Source organism: Limulus polyphemus, unplaced genomic scaffold, assembly GCF_000517525.1.
Source record: "Limulus polyphemus unplaced genomic scaffold, Limulus_polyphemus-2.1.2 Scaffold373, whole genome shotgun sequence".
NCBI lineage: Eukaryota > Metazoa > Arthropoda > Merostomata > Xiphosura > Limulidae > Limulus > Limulus polyphemus.
Window position 1 is genome coordinate 239,544 of NW_013665983.1, and position 11,271 is coordinate 250,814.

Consider the following 11,271-nt stretch of genomic DNA (forward strand, 5'->3'; position numbering starts at 1 on the left):
TAATTAAAAAACAACACTTTTGTTATTTCAACAAACGTTTCACCATATTTTGTGCAAAAACTATAAGTCGATGAAGCCACGGTGATGAAACATTTGTTAAAATAACAAAAGTCTTTTTTTTAATTAACTGGAAAATAAAAGTTTTATTTTCTAACATTGTTATAAAATGTCCGCAACCCTCCAGAATGCACTATAAATTATGTAAAACAACAAAACAGTTATATTACAATATTTAAGGTTTACTTGTCAATAAACTGTTAATTTACATTTGTGTTCTGTAACGAGGCGGGGTTCAAAGTGAAGAGGGGTGTCAAAGTATTTGGTAGTTGTGTTTTGTAAGACTTGGTTTTAAGTTTTATTGCCAAAAAAACACACAAACAGAGCATTAACTAGTAAAATGGATGGAAATTTGCGACATAAGTTGACATTGGTTGCCGTATTAGGAACAGGAGTTTTCATAAGTATAAATAGTTTAGGTTTATATGTGTGTTATATTTTAAATAAAACTATTCGTCGCGAACTGTCTGACTTAGCTTCTGAAGTACGAGAACTGAAACAAGAATTTAAAGAAGTGAAGTCTGTTTTACCAGCTCATTTACTTAGAAAGCGAACTTCAGAGCCGAACTTATCAAAAGTAGATACTAGTGCCATTAGAACTTCAGAAACACGAATACCATTAAGTATTGCTAGTGGTGATGATGGAGAAGAAAGTGAAATTTTCTATGAAGTAGCAGAAAAGTAAATATTGTGTAGTGTATGTGTAGTACAAAATTAATTACACGATATTTATCGCATTTATTTATAAGCTATAATTTACATGTAATTGTTATTTTTTGTTAGGCATGTGTATGAGAGCTAGATTTTAATTTAAATCACGTGTACATCTAAAGGTAATTTAAAATGATGTAATGTTTTGTACTACACACTTAGTAACATTATATTGCCAGAAAGTTGAAAGTTTGAAACTAAGATAGTAACATAAAATTACAAACTTATAATTTTTTCTTTATATCTTTAAATGTGTGGTATTTGTAAAAGAAAAATCTTAAGTATTTGGAAATGAAAGAAGCCTTGTTATGTTACTAATACAAATAGTAATATAAGTCTGTGTTGGATGTTAAGGTAGAACTAGAAGTATGCAGTTATTTTATAGAAACTGTTCACATTCTTCCAACTTTGTACGAATTGTGAAATTCTCGTATTTCTCCTTGTTTTCACAGGAAGTCCAGTTTCTCACAGATACCTGTAATATTGTATGGTTATTTAAAAAAAATTAAGAAAGATGAAATTGATTGAAGGCTAGCAGCCTTAGGCCCTCATTTTCTCTACTAGTAAAAAGAACTACCTTATGTAAAGTAAAAGTGAAAGAGTAAATAATAAATTAACTTTCTAGCTGGGGCATAGTGGATCATAGAATGGTTCTGAGTGTTTTAAGTACAAAGTTTTAGCTCATAGCTCTGTCATCTCTTGACTCATTTGAAATCTAATTACAGTTTAGGATGCAGAAAGTTAAACTTTTTCCATTGATGTATTTGACCATGCCTATTATCTCGTAGACTAATTTACTCTAATCTTGCATAAAATAATTTCAATTTGAGGGTAGGCTGGTTGAGATCCTGATGAGCAATAAAATTGAATTGAGTATACGTGCGCCCCATGCTTGGTATTGCTGGTGCACAAAAATATAGCTAATAAAAGGGAAAAAAAAGGTGTCGTACATTAATTTACTCTAATCTTGCCTAAAAGAATTTCAAGTGTTGTAGCTACTGAGAGTTTTATCTTGTTTTAATTTAGAAACTGCAAGTTCTGTAATACCTTAGAAGGTTGTTTTGGAATGTTTGATATTCATTGTTTATGTCTGCAATTTACAGTGCTTCTCAAAAAGCCATTTGTCTAAATTTGATTTTGATTCTGAAATACCATTAAAAATTGACTACAATAAAAATTTTCTCTTATTGTAACCTTGTTAAGACTTAGGTACAGACTAATATGTAACTGCATTAGGCACCAAACAGAAATCATAATGAATTGGTTATGTCAAAAAATCTAAGAAAATTTAAGCTACTTTTTCTAACTATCTAAACCAATATTCTACCATTAGTACAGTTAGATAATAAAATGATGAAAGGTTCCAGCAACTGAAGTTAATTTTGGTCAAGTTCTGATTCCTCTGTGAGGTTTCTAAACTCACAGAAGTGGATCCATATTCACTAGAAGTGTGTTGTGGTAACTTGCTACAGATTTTGACGTGTAATGGCTTAAGTGATGTATGTGGAGTAGAGATGGTTCAAGATCTTCAAATAGTGACCGAGATGCTGCAGTAGTTGCCAAAGAAATGGTCATCATTTGAAACTCTGCAGTATATTCACTTAAACGTTTAACTACCTACATTGTCCTTAGAATACTGCATATGAGCACAGTTACTGTTGCTGCAAGACAGAGAGAAAAGCTTTTTCATTTCAAAGCTAAAATTAATTAAAACTTACCTACTTTTACCATGTTCCACTAAAGACTGGTAGGACTGTCTATAGTGTCAATAGAAAATGAAATTACAACAAAGCTAGACTACACAGAATTAATGAACACTTTTTCTGCTCTTAAAGCCATAAAAATCTCACCAACAGCCTATTTTGTACTGTACTTGTAATGCACTCCATATTCTCTATGTTAGTATGTAGTATTGTAGTTGCGGTAACTAAATAGTTCAGAATATAGTGTGTTTTGGAGTTACATGCACATTTATTCCTTTTGAGAGTAGGGCTGGAAAGAGGATGCGATAGGAAAGGTGGAAATATCAAAAATCTCTCCGATTGATTCTAAAAATTGCTAACGCCAGCCTTGTTTGTGAGGTTTCAGATTTTGTGCTGTTTTGTTTTCTCAGTATAAGAAGACTATTGATGTATTGCTAAGAACATAATACTAGATGTGTGAATAAAGAAATCTAAGACATGAGAGAATTTTAAACTTGAGTATAATTATGATGAAACATTGTTAGTACTTTCCATTCTCCAACACTTGATGTTTGTCTGTAATGGTCAGTGACTCCAGATGGAGACATAAAACAATAAGAAAGTTTCTATGATTTCTCAAATGAACAACCTTGTACCCATTCATATAAGTTTTGAACTTGTTTTCTTTAAGGTATAAAAGAGCTAGAAGCAACATGATTGATTCAAGTGCTTAGAATTGTTAAAGGCTGGAACAATCTACATATAGGTATTCCTTCTGAATGGTGGATTGAAAAGTTGAAAATGTAAACTTGAATGGACCATAACAAACAATAGACTTGAACTTTAAAAAGCCAGATACAGACTATTTTTTTCAGCAAAATTATTTTGTATTTAAAGTTTCATATACTAATATACAAATTTTAAGTTATTTGCCTAACAGTGTAGTTTGTGTTGTTCAAGTTATTTTAAACAGATGGATGTAAAGAAGCAATATTTAATTTGTTGAAAGTTTTGGATGCTTGTTTTGTTGGTGAAAGTTTTCTGGTATGGGCTAAACAACCTTTTGTCATCTTGCTCTTTCCTATGGTCTTTGTGAACATGCAACACTTTTATGTCCTTGTCGTAAGGGGATCATGTTATTCTAAATGATAGCTCTCCAGAGCCTTACTCCCAGGATACTCTTTAACTTTAAAAGTTTCTTAATAAGATCCTGGAACTTTTTTTTTTTCAAGTATATCAAGACACACTACAGTGTGTCTTGTGGCCCCCAAAAAAAACAACCTGCAGGACACACTGCGTGTTTTCAACAGGAGTAATAGTTTAGTGACTTTCCACCTTCTGTAGCTCGGACTGAGGTAATACAAACTATCACATATTTTCACATACCAAATTTCAAGGTAATACATTAGGAAATACCTGAGATATAAGATCTCCAATATTGATTGAGTTTCTTTCTATTTTTTTTATTTCTTTTCACCAATAGTACGAAAACTTTATTTGATAGAAAAAAATACTTAACTTTTATGGATTTTTTTCAAATTTGGTATACTGATAGATCTTTACATCTTACAATTAGGTGTATCATTTGGTGTAAATGTAAGCCACATGTGCAAAGTTATTCAAGAAAAACTGCTCAAATATAACCAGACTTTTTATGCACATCTATGCAAAAAGTCATGTGAGTTATCGGCCTAACATTTTTACTACAGCTTCACCTAAGATTAAAAGTGGACTGTTTTTGTAATTCAGATTAAAGATAGGTGACTGAGATCAGCAAACCTATAAGGTGAAAGGATGTGCAGATACATAAGTATTGGTTAGGCAAGCAAACTAGCAGTTTTCTAGCTCAAGCTTTCAAAAGAATCATATGGGTGGATGGTTATTATTTATTATTCATTATCAACTTTTCAGCACAAATTTACTAAATTTTATGAATTCTCCAAAGTAAAGAGCATTTAGCATCATGTGATATTAGCTTAAGCATTTAGCATAAATAATGATGATGCTTGATATGGCTGGACTGATTGCATAGGAGTGATTTAAAGAAACTGTTAATGTAGATTCTATGGCATTACTATAAAGGAAGTTATTAACACTGTTTTAGAGAGGAATAACTACCATCATATATTTCAAAGAATCTGGTTGGTTCTGCAAGGTATATGTCTGTTCCGAATAATAGGATTATGATCCTAAAACTAATGTTGGTTACTATTAAGTGTCATTTTCTTACTTGCTGTGGCTTGTTGGTGTGTATTGACAAAATGTCATGATATCTAATCAAAAACACCATAAGTGTGAAAAAAAAAAGGTGTGGCCAAAAAAATGATTCAGTGTGTGACTTAAAGGAATGAAATCAAAGTTGGTGGCCAAACTGGTATCTACATTTATAGCATTGATAAGAATTTTACAGCAAATATTCATTCATTAATTAGCTTGGGCACATATTTTATTTTATCCACCGTCATGTCCAAAGCTGAACAAAAAATGTAGCCTAGCTAACTAATGAATGAATATTTGCTGTAAGTGTAGCCATCAGTTTGGCTGCCAATTTTGATTTCATTCCTTTAATTCACACACTGAATCTTTTTTTGGACACCTTTTTTTTCATACCTAAGATGTTTTGATTAGATAGAATCAACTGGAGTGTCCTCATCCAAAACCAAAAGTGTGGAAGCTTATCAGAAACTCAGAAAATCAGTTAAACAAATAAATCCTTTTCAAAAATCATGTTGAAAATCATTATTATAATACAAAATTTCTAGATAAAGTCCTAGTTAGCATGAGGATTTTTTCCATTATTTTATCAGAAGTACTGTTATTGTGTTCCCTTCTTTCATTTTGACATTGGATTAAGGTGAGCACTACATAACAGTCTCAGGGGTTGTACTAAGAGGCATTGATTCCTCATGTGGAGGCCAGCTGCATCACAGGAGATAGAAGAGTTTGATTGCCGATATTACCAGTGGCTTTCTGGTTATATGTCATGTCCCTGATAACTGCCCATGGGAGTACAGAGCTTGTGCGCCCAGTGGGAGGGACCTTTCATTTTAGAATTCCCTTTAAATGGTTTATAATTATCATAATTTCCTTACAGATATTTAAAGCATAATATCCCTTCAAGTCAAATTTTATGTTTTCAGTCCTTATAAGCTAGAAATTTTTATTCTATTAGATGTTTAATTTTTCTTTTCATCCATTGAAAAACACAAGTTGGAATTTACAAATTTAGTGGGAATACACTCCTTTTCAGTTACTCTTGCATAATTGAACTAATAAAATAATCCAAGCCTCTTAGCTTTCATATTATTTAGATTAGCCACTCAATCTCTCTTTAAAATATCTTACAGTTTTAGTAAGTCAATTTTTCTAATGTAAGGGACTTGACTTTACAGTTGGTTTCCATAAAAAACATAAAATATAATAATGTTCTGATTGGTATTATCCAAGTTCACAAATAAGTTTCTAACCATATCTTACTTATTTCTGTACAAAGAATAGAATCTAAAATATTATCTTCCTTTTTATTATGACCTTTCCTATACTGAACAAATGAGTGAAAAACAATCCACAAAACTTCAGAACATTCTTCCAATTCATGTGACAAAGACAGACTAATCCAGTTAGTTTTCAAAAAATTAAAGCATTCCATAATAATGAGCATTTTTCTGTTTGGATTGCTACTAATCGATTTGTACATATTTCTATCATTGTCAACAACCTGGTCAGGCTGTCCATAGAAGATATTAAGAAACTTTGTTTGTTTGTTGGGAGCCTTAACCCAAACCACAGTATTGTTTCCAGTTTCAATGCTTTCACTTTTCTATTAGCTTTCATCTCATGTTTTTACAAACAAGATTAACCCTCCCCCTCTTTTATTCACAGATTGCTAACAAAAGACTTTGAAAAATAACTTATAATTTTCATTTAACCAATATTTTGTAATACTCGTGACATGTAACATGGTAACTGGTCACAAAGCTTCAGACTCTAGCAACTTACTTTTACCCATATAACTAATTATTGTTTTTATCTTGCACTATATCTTCCACGATGTATTATCTTGAGGTCAAAAACTTTTCCCACTTCTGTTAAATAGTTATTTAGCACTTCCCCAAACACTGTTTTCTAAACTATATAAATGAAGTCCATCACATGCAAATATCTCCCCATATTAATAAATCTATTCTACAAATCTAACCAGCATGTCATTGATATATGTATATATATTCCAAATTATATATTTAATCCATGCAACATGTTTGTTTTTAGAGATACAAATAATACATTGTAAAATTTCAAAGAAAAGAATGAAGGTTGAAATATTCATTTAAGAAATTTTATTCAAAACCTGAAATATCATTAAATCTAAATGTACTTTTACAAATGGCATCTAAACAGACTATAAGGAAAATCATATGTTAAATATATTAACCTTGAATAACACTAAGATCCAAAATACTAATTTTGTATATTGTACAGTAAGCTGTACAGGGCGGGGATTCTATAATGTTTCAAAAATATGACAACTCTTATGATAAGGAGAATCTTGTATAGATACATTTTGTTTTAATAACTTGAAACATTATTTAACTTCTAGTGATTTACTGCCCAATGACTGGACGTACACCAGTGGCTCTATAGAATTGCTCACAACTATTGAAGATGTACAGGAACAAGATTTCTTTAGAAAAATTGATCAAAGCCTAGAAGGTTCAACTGAAGAAAAAGAAGCTGCATATTCAACTTTGTTTTCAAGGAAAAAAGAGGTAAAGTACTTTAGATAGAAAATTGATTTGTTTTTTTTTTTTTAAGAGAATTAGTAAAATTACCCTAAAATTGTATCAAGTACAAAAACCCAACAGTTCATTAATCACAAAATGAAGCGTTTATTCAACAAGTCTTGGGAGGTTTTGAATTTATTTTGAGATCATGGGTAGGATTTTAATGTAAAATTTTTCAATAATAATAATAACTAAATATAAATTTCATTTCTAAGAGAGATGAAAACCCATAATTTATATTTCACCCTTTATCATCCATGGAAGGGTTTTTCCATTACTGTAATTGGTATAAATGTATGGGTGAAGATGATAAAAGGTTAAAACACAAAGGTCAATCACAAGAACCTTTCTAGAAATGTAATGTAATATATATTTACTATATAATTTAGTAATTCTATTCACTAATAGTGCCATTGTTTGTCATATTTAATGGCTATTAATATTTATTTCAAAACACTACTTAAAATCTAAAATAATTTTAAGTTTTCTATGGACTTATAGGAAATGATTTTTTTCATCTATTACTACCATGATTTTGTTACTAAAAGCATCATCAGGTACCAAATGATTTTGTGTTTTGGTGTTATTATTTAGCACCCATAATAACAATCCAAAAATGCAACTCCATAATTTTGCATTATATCTTGTTTTGGTGACTAGTATATGTTTTCCAGCCAAACAATTTACAGATAATAATAAGTTGGCAGACAATGATTTATAAGAATAATGAAGTGATATATTTTTGAGGGAACATACATGTTTTGACAAAACATTAGTCTGTCTTCTTTTGGTATGTGATATGTGGACGACTCTCCACAAATTCATCTCTTCTTATTGTGATGGATTTATTATCACATATTTATTTTAATATCAACGTTTGATTAAATTAAGTTTATATTTAGAAATATACATAGCTTATAGTGTTAAATGTGTATTGCGAAACTCTCGCCTATTCTCTAAAGTTGTAGAAGATTCTCGAGTGTAAGAATCAAAAATGTATGTACATAAACACTTAATGTAGCTTTGTATTGTTATGTAATCTGAATGTTTAGAAACTCTCCACACGCCTATATGTGTAACCAACGTGACGTGCCAAAAAAGAGTATATATTATTAGTTTGCTATAGTCAGTGTTCTGTAAACTTCAGAAGCTATAACTGTGATTGTTATAACGCTTATCAATCAGAAAATGCAGATATTTGACCAGGAGCATTTACAAAGTTTGAACATTACAAATCACTTAACTTCAGTGGATTCTCATCGGACATTAGTACTTTTATGAAAACATTACCTAACTTCAACGGTGAAAAACTCGGCGTGTGTGGCTGGTGAATAATTATGGACAAAGTTATCTAGCTCCCTGTTAAGTAAATTGTACCTTTGTCAACTTGTAATTAACTCGCTCATCGTGAACCCTCAATAAGATATCAAGGAAGTTCCAGACTAGAAAGAAGACTTTATATTGCTTATGAGTTTGTAAAATTTTGCATATAAATCATTGTGTGTAATAATTTATTGTAAATTGTATTGTTGTTTGTATATTAAAACATATTTGTGTTAAAAAAGAAAACTGTTTGTATCAATCTTGTTGGCAAATATCATAAACTGGCTATATATTGGCTTTTACTTAACTGCTAAATTCAAAGTATAATTTTTCTACTAAATTTAACTTACAATTTGATTCAGTTTCATTATAATATAATAATTATAATTCAAATTATAATACGTAACATTATCTACACCATCTGGCTGTTTTGTCTCCTGATGGAAATCGGCTGCCACTAGTTGACATTCTTCAGTCACATCACTGTCTTTGAGAAGATATGTACAATTTCTTTTTCAGAGCCTATTTTTATATTCATAGGATCCTTCCATGTGGCTGGTGTTGCCTCCCAGGGTATACTTACTGAAAATTCTCGTCAAACCAGGATAACGGAAAGTGCTCCTGCCATCCACCCTGGCTCTGCTAGTGCCCACTGTGAAATGGGATGTTCCACATTATACTCAATTGTCTGATCCAGACCATACCTATCCTATGGACTATCATGGGAAAAGCTAGAACCAAGGAAGTGTTCTGCCCATTTCTTTGGCTCATATTTACTGGCTTTTAAAATAAGATTTGGAGGTCACCCATTGCACTGTCTCTAGTAAAGAACCTTCCAGCTGGTGTTCTGATGGATATCTGGGCACTTCTCCAGGTTTCCACATCACAAATTCTCCCCCTTCATTGAGTGGAGCATAAAAGACCCTCGCCATTTACCAGTTCCTAGCTGCTGGAATGGTGGACCATGGAGAATTCCTGCTTGTTGGGCTTAGCACAATGCAGTGAGAAGTGAGGTGGTGGTGACACTATCAGCATAGTGTAGGTCACCCCTCTAGACCATAACTGATACCCCTTGTGCCCTCCTACTGCAACCAGAGCCTGTTCGGTTGTATAGAGGTGAGCACACAATGTACAGAAAACCTGATCCACACCTGATATGCTCTCCTTCTGAACCAAAGTCTGTTCAGTAGATTCAAAGTGAGTATACGTCATACAAAACCATACTGCATAACTAAAGTTCCTTCCTCCTGCAGCTGGAGTCTGCTCCATAAAATATGTTCAGTAGAGTTGATGTGAGCACACACTATATGAATCCTTATTGCATAACTAAAGTGCCCTCCTTCTGCAACTAGAATCTGTCCCATAGAATCTCTTCAGTAGAGTCAAGGTGAGGACACAAGGTATGGTCTGAATGTGCTCCAACCACATTACACATATTGGCTCACTAACAACTTGTGTGCAAGTGCTTGGATGGTCACGTTCTCATTTCACCAATCCCTGCAATACATGGAGCTCATTTGTCTCTTCCCCTTCCATTGTGGCGAAGTGTATACCATAGTCATGATGAGACGTGGTCTCCCATGCGTTTGCCCTTATGGAGCCCCTGCCACCAGGTGTCACATTCCATGGACTTCCCTACAGGCATTTTCTGAAAGGAGCTGAACTAGGTAAAAATTTTAAACTAGTTAATTTCTTTATAATTAAAGTCCCCTACAATAATAAGTGTTTATATTAACAGCATAACTAAGCTACCTATACATACATTGTCATTGCCAGTTGCGTGATTAGGAGAATAAAATACCAATAAGTATGTTTCCTGTTGGGCTTTTTAATTGAAACTTGCACAAAATGTTTACAAACTACTGTGACCTCACGCATCTCTCAAATATTTTGTTTATTTCTAATTGATAAAGCATGTTAATTGTGTTGTGCAAAACACACATTTAGTGCTTATTTGCAATGTGTACAAAGTTCTTGAATATAAGAGAAGTGCAGTGTGTTCCTATTGCACTGCTTCTCTAGTTCGTGAGATCACAGCATTTGGCATAGAGAGTTTGTACTAGGCTTTTGTTGATTTTTCAAGCCCATTTATTAAGGATCATCTACATACATTTTGTGTTTCTTTCAAGTGACATTTGGTGGTACTTTGATTCATTAAGGCTTAGTTTTTGTTATGTAATGAATATAGATCATTCCTGAGTGAGATCATGTTAGTGTCCTTCTCTTGATCAGTTTCCTTGCACTGAACTTGAACATTTCACTTTTAGATTTTATCACTGTTTTGTTTTTTGCAGTTTGAAGGAAATGCAGAATATCTCTGGAGATTAGCCAAAGCTGCTTATCTTTGTGGAATAATAGCAGAAAAGCATTCAGAACAAGAAAAGAAAAGAGATTTTTCTTTTGAAGGTGATATGTTTTTTGTGTATTTTTTAATCTAATGAGTGCTATTGCATTTCATATTTTTCTTTGAACAAAAGATTGTCTGTAGTTGAAGAAAAAAAATCTGCATCCAAATATTGTATTGAATTAATTAGTCAAAAATGTTTGTTAAATGAATAATGTAGTTGGTTTTATTTGAAAGTTTTAGATGTACAAGGGTAATGTTTTAATGGTTTTATTTGAAAGTTTTAGATGTACAAGGGTAATGTTTTAATGGTTTTATTTGAAAGTTTTAGATGTACAAGGGTAATGTTTTAATGGTTTTATTTGAAAGTTTT

General features: G+C 32.0%; 1 protein-coding gene across 1 annotated transcript in view; it reads left to right on the forward strand.

Moving 5' to 3' along the window:
* The first annotated feature begins 318 nt into the window (after window positions 1-318).
* Window positions 319-11,271, forward strand: part of LOC106457784 (regulator of microtubule dynamics protein 2-like) — a 37,327-nt gene continuing 26,374 nt past the window's right edge. The window contains exons 1-3 of the mRNA XM_022383826.1: window positions 319-738; window positions 7,048-7,216; window positions 10,849-10,960. Coding sequence (XP_022239534.1) covers window positions 398-738; window positions 7,048-7,216; window positions 10,849-10,960 — 622 coding nt within the window. The 5' untranslated portion in view covers window positions 319-397. The remainder of the gene's footprint in view (window positions 739-7,047; window positions 7,217-10,848; window positions 10,961-11,271) is intronic.